Source organism: Clarias gariepinus, chromosome 16 (genome assembly GCF_024256425.1).
Source record: "Clarias gariepinus isolate MV-2021 ecotype Netherlands chromosome 16, CGAR_prim_01v2, whole genome shotgun sequence".
Classification (NCBI taxonomy): domain Eukaryota; kingdom Metazoa; phylum Chordata; class Actinopteri; order Siluriformes; family Clariidae; genus Clarias; species Clarias gariepinus.
In genome coordinates this window covers 4,042,992-4,060,000 of record NC_071115.1, presented here as the reverse complement: position 1 = coordinate 4,060,000, position 17,009 = coordinate 4,042,992, and the positions used below count along the sequence as shown (strand labels likewise).

Below are 17,009 nucleotides of genomic sequence, written 5' to 3'. Positions count from 1 at the left end.
ACAGACAGGTGGAGAGACGGATAGACAAACGGACATAATGAGAGATAGGCGGACAGTAATAAGGAGAGACAGACACACACAGACAGACAGGAGGAAGGACAAACATTCTGTGAATAATAATATAAATAATTTCTTTCTGAAAGCCCGTTGCACGGAATTCCTCGCAGTCCCACGCTCCAGTGAAAAGCCCCCCCCCCCTCCTCCTCCTCCTCCTCCTCCTCCCCCCAGTGATCATTAAACCCCCTGCTGCAGGTTCGGGGCTGTGACTCGTCTCCTCCTGCTGTTTCATACCATTTTAATTTGCTCCATAAATAAGTTAATGATGCCTCTCGTCAGCTCGACAGCGCTAACGGTGCTCACGTGACTGTTTTTTAATCCTCCTCTCTCTCTCTCTCTCTCTCTCTCTCTCTTCTGCTTTTGCGCTTAGGTCTTTTTCATCCGTCTGTCATCTTTCTGATCGACTTATCAGTAAAAACAAAAGGTACACGGTGTACATCAACTAAAACCGCTTAAGACGTCGCTATTTATCTGTTCATTAGTTATTTTCCTTTTACATTATAAAAAAAGAAGTTGAGTTTAATAAGCATAGATATGGCAACCCAAATCCTCATTTAACCCCTGTGCATAAGTGAGATCTTTTCACACTTGCACCCGTCTCTCTCTCTCTTTCTCTTTCTTTGTATTTCTCTGTACATCCGTCCTCTCTCTTTCTCTCTCTCTTTCTCTCTCTCTCTCTTTCTCGCTCGCTCTTTAAACACAATATTTAAATTAAACTCTGCAGTGTGTGCTGCTGCATTCTGGGAGATAAATAATAACCCTCGGTTTTTGGGGAGGGAATGTCGGGGGTGGGGGTGAGATTTATCAGTGAGGAGCTGTGTGTGTGTGTGTGTGTTTGCGTGGGCTCGGAAAAACTCGATTAGCCAAAGATAGATGGTGGATGGAGGGATGCTAATATGAACTGGTGACAAGAGGGGAAGATGGATGGGTAGATTTACACAATTGAGAAATGATGCACAGACAGGCTGATACACACACACACACACACACACATACTTGCGAGCACACACAAACACACAATCAATTCGCAAGGCGTGGGCTGTTATTAAATTTTCATACCATGATAATTGCCTAACATTTTATCATGATTTACGATATGGTCCTGATATTGAAGCAGTAATACTATATTACGAAATAAACGGCTCAGCCAGTACCACATTTCTGCCTCCGTGTTGGACCTCTCGTGTGCTGAGCACGATTAAGATAGATCGATTGAAAAACTACCTTACACCTTTTGTCCAAAATAAATATGTTCGAGACTGCGGTTTAGAGTTTAGGTAACAAAAACACCTTGACTTCATTTCCTGTAGGTTACACAACTGCAGGCAACAGGTGTTATGAGAACAGGACGACAAACGCGATAGCGGTGAGGTAAGAAGTAAGAGTGCCAAAAATGTCACGCCGGCATGGAAACAACTCGACAGGCAACTAAACAACAGTCATTATTCCAGCGATGACAAGGCCATCAGAGACCAAGCAGCAAACAACACCGTGGCACGAAGACCAGGAACTGGACAAATCTCAGACAGGAAATCTTCACGGTGACAAAACAGGGGATGACAAAAGCGCGACGGATGCATCAAATGATAAGGACAGGGCACAGGCGTTATGGTGACAGGGAACAACAGTTGCTATTGCAAGAAATGACATGGCAGTAGGCTGACCACCACAATGACAGGACAACTATCTGATAAACATCATGACGATGGGGCAGAAACTGACCCAGACACAAGAAATAAAGTGACAGGCATTGCAGCAACAGGGCACCAAGGGGAAGTGAGAAAGGGAGTAGTGTGGTAAGCATCAGAGTGACAGGGAGTGCACTGGAACAACAGAACAGTGAGTAGAGAGGACAGAAAATAGGGTAGCACGGATCAGGGCAACAAGAAAGGAAAGGAGGCAGGGAATAAGGTGGGAAGCAACAGAGTGACAGGACAACAAGTGGAAAAGGTTTCGTGAATAGGGTTTTAGAGAATCAGAGCGACAGGGCTATGCTTTGTGTGGACAAGAAGTGGGGTAATGAGCACCAGAAGGACAGGGCAACAAGTGAAAAAGGACACAGGAAATCGGGTCGTGAGCAGCAAAATGACAGGGCAACAAGAGGAATAGGGACATGGAATAGGGTGACAAGTTCTGGGGACAAGCTGTAAGGTACTGAGCATCAGAGTGACGGGCCAACAAGTGAACCAGGGGCAGGGAACAGGGTAAAGAAACATTAGAGTGACAAGGCATTGCGTGAAGGTGGTTAGGCTATAAGGTGACAAGTTGATGGGGACAAGCGATTGGTTGACAAACCTCAGAATGACAGGTCATCAAGTGGGACGGGGACCCACTAGAATGACAAGCATTGATGCAATAGGGGCTAGGGTGTCTTAGAATGACTGGGCAAGGGGTTACACAGTCAGGAAATCGGGTGACAAGCATTAGAATGACAGGGCATGAAGTGACAAGCAGTGCAATGGCAGGACAACCCGTGTCTGGGACAAGGAATAAAGTGACGAACAGTAGAGCAGCAGGGTTGGACATGGCATGGTGACAGGAAATAGGGTGACGAGGTGTAAAGCGACTGGAAAGTAACATTACATGGCAAGGGGAGATTAGATAGGAGGAATGGGGTGGCAAGTGTCACAGCAAGGTGTAACAGAGACAGGGGACAGGGTGACGAGCATTGGATCAACCGGGTGGCAAATGATGGGAACAGGACATTGGTGTTACAGTGACAAGGGACAGAGTTACAGACAGCACAGCAGCTGGGATCACAGGGAGTAGGACTAGCATTGTGCTGATAACATCATAGGGGCAAATGGTAGAGTAATGTCTGATAGGGAATGGGGTATCAAGTCAAGGGTTGGCAATTGTGTAGTTAGGGAGCCTCCACTGGAAGTGTCCTTTTATGTGTTTCCAAGTGTCCACAGAGCTGATGTCTGCATATTGCATCATTAAACTGATTATTGGCAGTGGCTGAATTGAGTCGTTTTAGGGTGTGTGTGTGTGTGTGTGTGTGTGTGTGTTAAGGCAGGTGTGGGGGGTTGTTTGCGTGCCCTTTGGGAACCTGCAGTCAATGCTTGTGACCCTATGTCCTATCCACCAATCTCCTGTCCTTTTTTCCCCCTCACACCCTTCCTCCCACATTTACTGTAACATAACCTCATATACTAATGTTTCTCTTTTTTTTCCCCATCTCTCTTTTAGGAACATCATGTGATCGTCAGATTTTGTTCCCACGTCAGCCGTACACACACACTTTGGAGTTTGGAGTTTTATTTCCTGGAAGGACGTCCAACACCAACCTCGATGCATCTCCGAGTTCGACCCTGATTGGACGGATGGAATCGTAACCGTTATTTTCACGCTGCGATGGATTTGTAGGCGTGCGTGATTGTGGATCACCATGTCTGGAAACGATAAACCCCTTCCACTCCCTGGGTCTGGCCACGCCCATGCTTTGGGCGTCTTCCCGATTCCCCCATACCCCTACTTTATCCCTCATATGTTGGGTGGGATCTCTCCTCCGGCACTGCCCGCACTTCCTGTGAGTGGATACAGCACGCCGTCTCCTGCTAGTGAGTACCTGTACTTATCTTTCCTTCTTTTTAATTGTTTGAAAATGGGCAGGGCTTATCAGGGGTCACCAATTAGAAGGCTGATCCAGCCCACATGGCTTAGCGAGCGAAATGTAAGCATTGTGAGCAGGGGCTAACCTAGCTAGTCTCGGACTGGGCTGTCAATCATGGGTGCTCGTTATTATATTAGGCCCCGCCCACTGAAACACCCTTAAATCAGTATGATTTCAGAATTCAGCTACAGTTTGGGGATTTTTTATAAAATGTACATTGCACGTTAATGAATTATACTGTTCAGTTTGTTTATTTGTATCTTATTATTTAGTCAGTTGTCACTAGTTAGATGAGAGTTGAGACCTGGATGGTAGCTCCGGCTAGCCAAGTTTAGCCCTTTCGTTACCGTCTGCCCCACAGCAATGATTAGCGAACGTGTCCGCCGACTAGCCCGTGCAACTCCTTCTCTGCATAATATGAAGTCCGTGCTTAAAAATAGACGATGACATCAAACGTCCTGGAGCAGCCGCTCTGTGTTTGGACTTTTCTTTTCAGACCAGACATGTACGAGACGTCCCGGGAGATTTCTCCTCACACTCGTGTGCGATGTACACACGGCTTAGCGCTGACAGACCGATGATGTGTGTGCTGATTCCTGCTCTTTGTGCTTTCTTCTGTTTCAATCTGGATGTCCTGCGGATATTGGGGGGGATTTTTTTTTCCTCGTCATGTCATTCGAGCTCTGCGTGTATGTGTGTGCGCGCATGTGTACTTGAATGTGTGTGTTATCTGATGTGTCGGATCACGTCGACGTGTTTGGCGAATCGACTCGTTCGAAACCCGAGACATAAAACCACCGGAATGTTCCCGAGCAACACAAAAGATGCCGTTTTACCCGGCATGCCTGGGGAGAAGCTTGTCCTGGTGTGAACTCTAATGTGTGTGTTGTGTGTGTGTGCGTGCGTGCGTGCGTGTGTGTTTATGTTGATACACACAACACCAGAGTGAGGTTATTAAAGGCGCAGCAACAGACGAGGTGTGCACGTCTGGCGTTTTTAAAGTTTCGTAATTTTTTGCAGCATTCAGATAATAATTTAGTCAATATTTAGATAATATTAACATGAAGCCTGGGTTTGAGTCCCACCTTCGTGTCTGTGTGTGTGTGTGGAGATTGCATGTTCTCCCCGTGCTTGGTGGGCTTCTTCTGGGTAATCCAGTTTTTACCTACAGTCCAAAGACATGCAGATTAGATTTATTGTGATTGACCGAGTATGTACAGTAAGTCCCCTACATACGAACAAGTTCCATTCGAAGAGCTTGTTCGTAAGTCCAATTTGTTCGTAAGTCCAACAAACATTGTCTAGGTACTAGGATACAATTGACTACACAGTATAAAACTAATTGTTATTGCTTGGCCTTTCTTAGCGGTATCAGCTTCATCGTTGCTGCTTTTACACTCGCTTATGGACATCCTGGGCTTGACATGGATTCCTGTAAGGTTCTTCAGATCGCTACATGGAGATTTTTATAATAACTAAAATGGCTGATTCTCAAAGTCCTAGCACTTTACCGACCAATGATGTTACAGAGCACCAAATCGATTTACAGGGTGCAGTAGCTGGTCTTGGCCAAACATACTGTAGTCCACGTGCCGTATCTCACTGTAACCACCCATTGTTGCTACTGTAATCACACCATAGTTCTATTGTAGCCCCTCTGTCGGTCTTTATGGGTTTCCATTGCCCCAGCCAGCTCCGACTGACTGAGGGCGCCATGAATGAGCGTTTAGCTTTTCTACAAATTTTTTGAGCATGTCCCAGTAAATACTTGGCCCAACCGCGGGAAGCTACGAGTCAACACAACCTGGTAGGTCACGATCTTACTCAGGAGTCATGATGAGTGTGGATTCGTAGCCAGGCTGGATAGGTGCGTTAATGTGCGTTTATTAGTGTATTTACGCATGACCTGCTACTCCAGTACTTACTAAAAATGGAAAAGGGGTGTGGCCTTTGTGGTTGACCAGTTCTACCCACAATGCACAGGGAGATGCTCGTTCTGGTGTGAACTTGTACAAGTGTGTGTGTGTGTGTGTGTGTGTGTGTGTTTATGCTTCATTATTTCATCCCCACAACATTAGCGTTAAGTTGTTAACAGGCGTAGTCACTAAAACAAGCTTTAATTTTTATCCCATTTAAAATATTGTGTATTAGTGCCAAATGTTTTGGCACCCCCTGAGTTAAAAAGAGCCTGATGATGTCATGTGTCCATTATGGGATGTTTTCAGTTTGGAGTCTGAGGTAATGCTCACTCTGAGCAGTCAGGGGTCAAAGGTAAGGGGGGTGGGGAAGTTCAATACATCACTTTTTTTTCTCCTGCTTTGTGTGTGTGTGTGTGTGTGTGTGTGTGTGTGTGTGTGTGTGTGTGTGTGTGTGTGTGGATCAGACCTCTAAAAGCCGTGCTTGGAAATGACACCATCATTTATGCCTGTCACTGTTTGTTTGTTTGTGCTGACTGCAATTCAGGGCACAGGTGTGTGTGTGTGTGTGTGTGTGTGTGTGTGTGTGTGTGTGTGTGAGTGCTGTTTGAAAGGCTTTCAGCTTATCAGCAAAAGCCTCTTCAGACTGAATTGATGTAGCACCCATTATATGTTAGTGCACTCAGACATTGTGAAGAGGCCTGCTTGAACACACACACACACACACACACACACACACACACACACGCACACACACAGACACAGGATGAGGGGGAGGTCGGGATGCCCTTGAGGGAGTGTGTTAAGCTTTAAGTGTGCTTCAGGGTGACACTGTTAAATAGATGGCACTCCCTCTGTGCTTAAAGCTGCTTTTATTACCTCTCTATAAACACACACACACACACACACACACACACACACACACACCAAATATTTAAATGTGTTTGGATACTAACAGTGTGGTTTTATATAGCAATGTTAAATGGCACCAAAATCTGCTTTTTAAAGCAGTGTGTGTGTGTGTGTGTGTGTGTGTGTGTGTGTGTGTGTGTGTGTATACGTACAAGAGGTCACATTCTTGGTATGGCCCAGGATGCACACTGAGGGGCCCCAGACACTCCAAACTTACTCAAGCGCGCACACACACACACACACACACACACACACACCTGAGTGAATCCCTCTGCTCTTAAACTTCTTGACGAGATTTAAAAAGTGTGTTTTGTGATATTTATAGAATGATTTAGTGTGTGTGTGTGTGTGTGTGTGTGTGTGAGAGAGAGAGCACACACACTCACACACACACACACACACTTGATTTTTTCAGTAAATGTTGGTGTATTTAAGGTAAGGCCACCTGTGAGGTAACCAGTAGCAACCACTGACACACACACACTAGCAGTTTTAACCACACACACACACACACACACACACACACGATTGATTAGTAGCACACATTTAATCAAAGAACTGAAAGCTTCACTTACACCAGCACTAAAGGACAGGTGTGTGTGTGTGTGTGTGTGTGTGTGTGTGTGTGTGTGTGAGTGTGAGAGAGAACTTCATCTCCTTCCTTCTTTGTGTGTTTTGGGTCTTTGATGTGCATGATGTTCCCCACATGTGTGTCTTGTCACTCTGACTGTGACTGACTGTGTGTGTGTGTGTGTGTGTGTGTGTGTGTGTGCGCGTGCGCTGTGGTTTATAGGTTTGCTGTCTCCCTTGTGCTGAATTTACAGCTCACAGACTGTGTTTATCACTCACCAGCGCCTAATGGAGAGAGAGAGAGAGAGAGAGACGGATGAGTGGAGCGAGGGAGTGGGGGTTTCTGTTCTCCCTCTCACTGTACCGCCATAAATCTCCTCCTCTATCCAGAGAGAGAGAGAGAGAGAGAGAATCAGGGGAGGCATAAAGAGAGGGAAATGAATGAAACAAGTAAGACAGATAGAGGAGAGGAGGAGAGACGTATAGAAAGAAGATACAGATAGAAAGAAGTAGGGAGACAGATAAAAGAGGTACTTAGACGTAGAAAGAAGGGGAGAGAAAGAGAGAGACAAAAAGAGAGAGACGGATGAAAGACAGGTAGAACGTGTGAGAGTTAGATGTGGAAAGAAGGGGAGAGAGAGAGACATGGACAGAAAAGAGAAGGACAGATAAAAAAAAGAGGGGAGAGAGAGAAAGAGGGATGTAAGAGACTGGTAGTAAAAGGGAGGAGAGAGACAGATGGAAGGGGGATGGACAGATAGAACGTCTGGGAGAGATAGGCATGAAAGGGAAGGCCAGAGAGACATGGAAAGAAGGAAGAGAAATAGAGAGATGGAGAGAGAGACGGATAGAAAGAGAGGAGCGAGAAAAAGGGAGGAGAGACAAAAGTGGGAGAGTGAGACAGACAAAAGCAGGGAAGAGAGACAGATATACGGAGAGGAAGAGAGAGAGAGACAGACGGGTAGAGGAGTGTAACACTGAACTTTTCTTCAATAACTGTCAGTCATGTGACATTGTTGTAGCCTCTCATGGTGTGTGTGTGTGTGTGTGTGCGCATGGGTGTGCCTATGCCTGTGTGTGTGTGTGTGTGTGTGTGTGTGTGTGTGTGTGTGTGTGTGTGTGCGCTTTGTTTTAGTGTGTGGAGTCACTTTTAAAAAATGTCTTCTTTCCACTTCCACCTTGTCCTCACACACACACACACACACACACACACACGCGCGCACACGCATGCATGCACTTTGGTGTGTGAGGGTGTGTGAGAAGTTAAAGGGGACAGAGTGTGTGAAAATCTCACTAAAATCTCACCTCGCGGTTCTTCTTCACACTTTCACACAGCACCGCTGCTGACCTTTTATCTCACACACACACACACACACACTCTTCATCCTGTCTTATTGTCACTTTCCCCTCTGGGTTAGTCTGTGTGTGTGTGTGTGTGTGTGTGTGTGTGTGTGTGTGTGTGTGTGTGTGGAACAGAAGCTGTGTGGTTTTATTAACAGAGATTTGAAGATGAATATTATCTGCTGTTGACGGATGATTTGGGCGTTGACAGAAATTCCTCTGTCAAAGTTCTGTTGGGGAAGTGGACGAGTGAAAGTGGACGAGTGAAAGTGGACGAGTGAAAGCAGGCGACTTGAAATGTATGACTGAAAGTGGATAAGTAAAATTTGTGTAGTGAAAGTAGACTAGCTGAAGTGGACAAATCAGTGTGGACAAGCGGAAGTGGATGAGTGGAAGTGGGTGAATGAAGTCATGTAGGGAAATTGGACAAGTGAACCATTTGTAGGGAAAGCGGATGAGTGAGAGAGAAACAATTAAAAACCAGAGCAGAGAAGGGGACGAGTCAAAAGCGAAGTGGAGAAGAGGACGCGGAGTGGAGAAGTGGACGAGCTAAAACTGAAGTGGAGAAAGGTGACGAATGAAAAGCGGACTAGAGAGGGGGACGAGTGAAAAGCGGAGTGGAGAAGGGGAGAGGGTGGAAAGCAGAACGGAGAAGGGGACAAGTGGAAAGCGGGACGGAAAAGGGGACTAAATAAAACTGGAGTGGAGAAGGGGACGAGTGGAAAGCGGGATGGAAAAGGGGACTAAATAAAACTGGAGTGGAGAAGGGGACGAGTGGAAAGCGACATGGGGAAGGGGACAAGTTGAAACCCAGAGCTCGAAGAAGAGGACAAGTGGAAAGTAAAGCTGAGGTAGGGGACGAATTAAAAGCGGACTAGAGAAGGGGACGGGTGAAAAGCGGAGTGGAGAAGGGGAAAGGGTGGAAAGCAGAACGGAGAAAGGGAACAAGTGGAAGGCGGGACGGAAAAGAGGACTAAATAAAACTGGAGTGGAGAAGGGGACGAGTGGAAAGCGGGATGGAAAAGGGGACTAAATAAAACTGGAGTGGAGAAGGGGACGAGTGGAAAGCGACATGGGGAAGGGGACAAGTTGAAACCCAGAGCTCGGAGAAGAGGACAAGTGGAAAGTAAAGCTGAGGTAGGGGACGAATTAAAAGCGGACTAGAGAAGGGGACGGGTGAAAAGCGGAGTGGAGAAGGGGAAAGGGTGGAAAGCAGAACGGAGAAAGGGAACAAGTGGAAGGCGGGACGGAAAAGAGGACTAAATAAAACTGGAGTGGAGAAGGGGACGAGTGGAAAGCGGGATGGAAAAGGGGACTAAATAAAACTGGAGTGGAGAAGGGGACGAGTGGAAAGCGACATGGGGAAGGGGACAAGTTGAAACCCAGAGCTCGGAGAAGAGGACAAGTGGAAAGTAAAGCTGAGGTAGGGGACGAATTAAAAGCGGACTAGAGAAGGGGACGGGTGAAAAGCGGAGTGGAGAAGGGGAAAGGGTGGAAAGCAGAACGGAGAAAGGGAACAAGTGGAAAGCGGGACGGAAAAGGGGACTAAATAAAACTGGAGTGGAGAAGGGGACGAGTGGAAAGCGACATGGGGAAGGGGACAAGTTGAAACCCAGAGCTCGGAGAAGAGGACAAGTGGAAAGTGAAGCTGAGGAAGGGAACGAGTAAAAAGCATAAAGGAAAATGAAGAAGAGTGAGAAACTGAGCGGAGGAGGGGACGAGTGGAAACAGGACCAAAGAAGGGGACGAGTGAGTAGTGGAACAGAGGAGGGGACAAGTGAAAGCGGTGCGGAGAAGGAAACCAGTGAAAACCGGAGCTGATGAGGGGACAAGTGAAAAAGGGAGTTAATGAGGCGACGAGTGGAAAGCAGAGCTGCTGCTGAGGGGACGAGTAGTGGAAAGTGTGTGAACAGGGTATAAAGCCTGCAGGACCGTGTCGCGGCGCTACGTTAGCAGATCAGCTGTGAGATTCTCAGCGGGTCAGTCGATAAAACCCAATAACTCGTCCTGGTGCTGCGCAGTCACATGATCCCCAGCGCTGCCTCGCTCCCCTAAGGACACATTCCTGGCAGGGTTCCCAGAATTCAGTGGTTCCTCAGAAGTGCCTGGTGCGCTAATATATCAGCGGTGCAGCGTGGAGCTGGTCCTGACAGCGGCGTGGCTCGGAGCCAGCGTTAGCGAGGAGACGTGCAGCTCCCCTCCACGCTGATCTCATAGTGTTTGTGCAGCGCTGGTAAAGAATGTCATCGTTCTTGATCAAATTTTTGCCCCGTGGGGACGAAAATATATATAAAATCAGCTGTTGCTCCCCGGTAGGAGCCGCACGAGAACCGCGGGTTCTGCTCATGTGAAGAGGAAAGTTGTGTGAAAGGAGTCTCCAGTGTCAGGAAACGTTTGACTTGGCACTGTGAGTCCCGGCTCATTGTGTAAATACTGATCCCGTCTGAACGGGTCTTAGGTTAATAACAGCTGTTTTCCCGCTAAAGCATCACGGCATCTGCAGCCGCTTTTGACACTTAAGTGTCAAAACGTCTCGCTAAACTCGAGCTGACGACAGATGTAGCGCTAAATGCAGGATGCACATCATCGCTTCTGTAAGTGTGTCACTGGATTTCATCACTTCAAGTCAAAACGTGTGTCTCGCTCTACTTGTTTTTTTTTTTTTTTTTTTTGGTAGTAACAATTCTTTGTCTATGTTGAGTCTCCATTTAGACACGCCCACTACCGCGATGTGATCATGCAGAAGTTCAAATCTACGGAACTCGCAAACCAGATTTCCCTGTTGGGGAAGCGGACGAGTGAAAGTGGACGAGTGAAAGCAGACGACTTGAAATGTATGACTGAAAGTGGATAAGTAACATATGTGTAGTAAAAGTAGACTAGCTGAAGTGGACAAATCAATGTGGACAAGCGGAAGTGGGTGAATGAAGTCATGTAGGGGAATTGGACAAGTGAACCATCTGTAGGGTAGGCGGATGAGTGAGAAGGGAACAATTGAAAACCAGATCAGAGAAGGGGACGAGTAAAGCGAAGCGAAGTGGAGAAGAGGACGCGTGGAAAGCGGAGTGGAGAAGTGGACGAGCTGAAGCTGAAGCAGAGAAAGGAGACGAATGAAAAGTGGACTAGAGAAGGGGATGAGAAAAAAAGCAGAGTGGAGAAGAGGAAACGGTGAAAAGCAGAATGAAGAAGGGGACAAGTGGAAAGCGGAGTGGAAAAGCGGACCGAATTAAACTGGAGTGGGGAAGGGGACGAGTAAAAAGTGAAGCTGAGGAAGGGACGGGTGGAAAGTGGATTGGAGAAGTGGACGAGCTGAAACTGAAGCAGAGAGTCTTTTGGATCAGTTAAGCAGCTGGGAAAAAATGCAATTCTAACTCAATTCCGGAATCAAACAGCTTTTTTTGTTTTGCTGGTGGAGACACCTCGCTCAGACGTTCTTGGACCTGAAAGGGGAACCATACAAGGAGAATGCACCAGGGTTCTGTTCGAACATGGTGTATGTTCTAGCAACCTTAGGCCGTTTCCATATTAGGGCCCCGGGATGACTTCCTAGAACACTTGACCCCAAAGTCTGGTGAGAACACAAGTGTTCCAGGCTCGAGAACCGTGTCTGAGTCCAGTGGAAAAGGTGGTCTCAAGAACGATGCAGCGTACTCGGTCCTGGATCGAGAACTAGGTACATACATACTGCCACCTGCTGTATTGGAGGGTGAAATACTCAAGGAAACCTAAGTACAGAGAAAAATAACAACGTCAACGCCGGCCAGTGTGGGAGCGACCGTTCCTGAAATCCATCGTGCCTGATGTGAAAACGCCCTGAAAGTCCAAAGCAGCTTTTGTGTCCCGAGTGTGATGTTTCAATACAACAAAGCCACACACAAATATCTGCATTATTTCCATCCATTAGAAATCGTGCCAAGTGGGCCTGCAGACAACGCCTTTGTTCCTGTCCCACACACGCATCTGCTAGACGAGCTTCGGGAAGAGGGGAATCCCAGCTCGATCGGATGTTCCTGCTCCAAGAGTCGAGGAAGACTCCAAGACCCAAAACAGGACATGCCTGAGGAACTCCTTCTGCGTGTGACAGGCTCCTTTATCTCCGAGGCGAGGTCAGCGCTGGATTGTGCTCGTTTTAATTGTTAGATTTCGCTCTGTTTTTCTTGGCTCGAGGTCTTGCTTTTTTTTTTTTTTTTCTGCTTTCCTTCCCCGGACATGGTTCCTTAATATCCTCGGGGAAATCCTGAGGAATTTAGTCACCTGAATCGAATCTCCTGGGCTTCTGAGGTCATAAGACGAGATATTTGTCCGTTTAACCCGTTTAATCCAGAACAGATTGACTTCACCTCTCTGGCCGAATTGGTTTTTTGAGGTTATTAAAGCCAGACGCTCAGACTGTTCTCAGGGACTTAGCTTTGCACATGATGTTATGTGAATAATAATAATAACTAATGATGGGTTCATAACTACACTATAATATATTTATCAGTGCACTGGTTATAATATGTTACCGTTTCTATAGTAACGGCTCATTTATTGCTGTGTAATAAATCAGGATTTACAAATTTATTTATTTTTTTTGTAAACTTTTACAAATTCTTTTTCATTTAAGTCAGTTAAATTTTGTGACCTCACATGAGGGAATTCACCCCCCAGGTGTGGCGTGGCTCATAGGCACAGAAACGGTGTGTTTGGAAAAGGAGAGTAACAGAGACTGGTTAAAGTGTAAAAAAAAAAGAAACGAAAAGAAAAATGCATTATCTGAAATATTTTCAGCTGGAGCATTCACACACACACACACACACACACACATGCACGCACGCACTTCGGAGGAGCTCTGAGATCAGTGTTTACTCGTTAAAGAAATAGTCACATATGGGACCTTCAACATACATAACAATGTTTATAAGTTGTATTTACGCTACAGGGCTTATGATATTCTGGAGTAACCAGGTTTAAAAGTATAATAAATGACCTGGCTAGGATGTAAGGGTTGAGGCGTCGTAAAAACACTCAAAAGTGTGATTTCCTAACTTCCGCAAAGCTGTAAATATTTTAAATATCGGAATCCTGAAGTTCCGTAACACGAAAGACGAAACACATCTGGAGGAACGACGCTGGTGGAGATAAAAACAGACAGGGTGTGTGTGCTAATTTTACATCTATAATCCACAGCATGTTTGATGTAGACGCTAGGGGAGAGGTGTGTGTGTGTGTGTGTGTGTGTGTGTGTGTGTGTGTGTGTGTGTGTGTAAGTGCGTGTCTACGCGTCCAGATGTTCCCACTCAGGGCTTGTTAAACATTATCAGTCTCGCCGTCTCCCTCTCTCACCCTGTCCCCCTGTAATTCACTGGAACTCTCCCGCTCTCCTTCATCTGCCTCTCCTCTCCTTTCTCTCTTTCTCTTTATTTCACTCTCTCAATCCCCTTTTTTTCCTTTTCTCTCAAAGGAGAACTTTACTGGCAGCTCTTGATCGAAATTCAAACCTGGAAATGGATTTGCGATGCACCCCCTTATATTTACTCACAAATACTCAAACTCCTGCCGCTGCTGCTTTAGTTTAGTTTACTTGGACCATTTACAAGTCAAAACAGGAAATATACTTTTTCACCGAGCTGGAGTTAAAAACAGCATTAGTTTAATTCAGCGTTCGAACAGAGAAACAAAGAAAAACCTCAACAACAAATTGTTTAAACTAATATAAAGAAAAAAACAACAACCAAGGGCGCACAAACTTCTGCACTCGGCTGCAGGGTGTATGGTGTGGACCTACCGCGGAGCGCTACATCAGACGTAATCGCGTTGTGTTAGATTGTAGCCAGACGTTGCATTTTATAAAACTGAACAGAAACAGAGAAGTAACACTTAGTGTCTGCTTTAGATAAGAGACTTTTTGACTTTTGAACCGAACCGCGCGAGCGCTAAGAGAAACACGGCGGCAGCATTGAACGCGCACACCTTTATTGCTAGTGGTCTGGCGTCTTAGGAACGCTCGGCGACGTGTATTGTATATCGGACTTCCTAAACGTGGACACGAGTCCAGAGATAAAGCCGAAGGATGGAACAACGCTCACGCTCATCGCTCAGCCGCGGCATTGATGACCTTTTTTTTTCCCTCGAAATACTGAATTGATCCTGTTTACATCTTTTTTTTTCTCCCTGCCTGATCGAGTGTACTCTTTGGGTCCTCTGCAAAATTGTACAATTAATCACATGAAAATATAAATCGTGTTTTGGACCTGCGTAATTACTTAATCGCAAAATACCCAAAACAAGATATCGGAGCTAAAACGTGTCTCACCCAGGTGAAAAAGTACACGTTCAGATAGGATCATATAGCGCCATTTTAAAAAATAATACTTAATGCTTTAGGTGTAGTGGTTAGCGCTATCACCTTGCACCTCCAGGGTCCGGGTTCGGATCCCGGCCAGGCTCGATTCCTGTCTCTGTATACATGGAGTTTGCATGTCCAGGGTGTACCCTGACTCGTGCCCTAAGTCTCCTGGGATTGGCTCCAGGTCCCCGTGACCCTAAAAAACAGGATAAAGCGGTAAAGACGATGAGTGAGTGAGAGTGAGTTTCATGCCCATTTATGTCCGTGGTGTCCGTTACTTTTTCAAATTCAAATCTTTGTACGATCTTAACTGTCATTAAGGTGAAACTTGACCGATTTAAATTTCACATGAAAAGACATAAACCTGAAAAAGTTTAATATTCTAAAATACAAAATTGTTAAGATGTTGCAAACTGAATTCGACATGGTTACGGACACTACAGATTTTTTACTTTCTAAGCTTTTTACCAAAAAAAAAATTTTTTTTACAGATCATATTCTTCTAGAAGCTTCCGTCAATTTTAAGAACCAATAATCATAAAGAAATATGAATAATTAGCATTTTTAAATGATTATTGTTTAAAGTGAGACAGTATAATGCTGAAACATGGCCATTTTTGTGGCACATACAGTGGGGCAAAAAAGTATTTAGTCGCCACCACTTTAAAAGCTGATAATTTTACAAATGAATACTTCTTTTCCACGATAATTTGCAAATAAATAAATATATATTTGCAATTTATCGTGGAAAAGAAGTATTCATTTGTAAAATTAATAAATAAAAAATAAATTAATTAAGTATTAATTTGCAAATAAATTTTTTCAAAATCCTACAATGTGATTTTCTGGATTTTTTCCCCGTATTTTTTCTCTTTTCAGTTAAGGTATACCTATAATGGAAATTACAGGCCTCTCTCATCTTATTAAGGGGGAGAACCTACACAATTGGTGGCGACTAAAGACTTTTTTGCCCCACTGTATAAAATCATCTTTTCCAAACGGCTGAGATTAGCAACTTGGAATTTTTAGGGAAGCGAGATCGGTCACTTCAATGTTGCATAAACTTCAGAAGTACACACTTTGGCACGCGCATTTTCTATATTATATGTATAACATAAAAAATTATATACTATATAAAATCAGCTTCTATACTGAGTTTTGGCCGAATGCAATTTATTACAGGTAAAACACACATACTTCTAGTCAGGACTTTGTCAAGTTCGTCAATAAATTGTTAATAATAAAGTGTTTTCTCATTATTTCTATATCATTTCTTATATGTTTCTCAATAAATATGTTTCAACACCTTTTTTCTGTCTTATCCCTCCATTTTTAGGTCACAAACAGTCGTATAAGGGTTTCACTGCATCTTATACTGTGTATGCATGTCTATGTGACAAATAAAATTATTTGATAGTTTTTAGGTTAATAGTTACATATCGCAGTTTAAGTTCCAATCACGATACATGTCACAATTATTATTATTATTATTTCTTTTTTTATTAATTCATAAAGTCCTAGTCCGTTGTGTATTTTTAAATATTTTATTGACACCATGATACTTTAAGAGTGTTTTTACATTAGGCATGATTGATTTGCCCTGGAATGTTCTCGGGAATGAGCGCCCAAAACCCCCACTCCACCCCCCATACGTTTGCGTACGTACACTTTCCGATACAGCAGGTGTATGAATAAGATGATATAAAGATATAAGAGTAAGATATAAGATTTAAAAAAAAAGAGTAAGACATAATAATAAGATATATGATGAGATAGGAATAAGATATAAAATAAGATAAGAATAAGATATAAGATAAAAAAAATAAGATATAAGATAGGAATAAGATATAAGATGAGATAAGATATAAGATAAGATAAGAATAAGATATAAGATAAGAATAAGATAAGAATAAGATATAAGATAGGAATAAGATATAAGATAGGAATAAGATAAGAATAAGATATAAGATGAGATAAGAATAAGATATAAGATAATAAGAGAGAAGATAAGAATACGATATGAGATAGGAATAAGATAAGAATACGATAGGAATAAGATAAGAATAAGATATAAGATATAAAAATAAGATATAAGATTGGAATAAGATATAAGATAAGATAAGAATAGGATATAAGATAAGAATAAGATATAAGATATAAAAATAAGATATAAGATTGGAATAAGATATAAGATAAGATAAGAATAAGATATAAGATAAGAATAAGATATAAGATAAGATATAAGATAGGAATAAGATAAGAATAAGAT

General features: G+C 44.0%; 1 protein-coding gene across 2 annotated transcripts in view; it reads left to right on the top strand.

The window, feature by feature from the left end:
* Positions 1-17,009, top strand: part of rarab (retinoic acid receptor, alpha b) — an 83,439-nt gene that overhangs the window by 28,022 nt on the left and 38,408 nt on the right. For both annotated transcript variants that reach the window (XM_053514352.1, XM_053514351.1), the window contains one exon: positions 3,250-3,620. In XM_053514352.1, coding sequence (XP_053370327.1) covers positions 3,449-3,620 — 172 coding nt within the window. In that variant the 5' untranslated portion in view covers positions 3,250-3,448. The remainder of the gene's footprint in view (positions 1-3,249; positions 3,621-17,009) is intronic.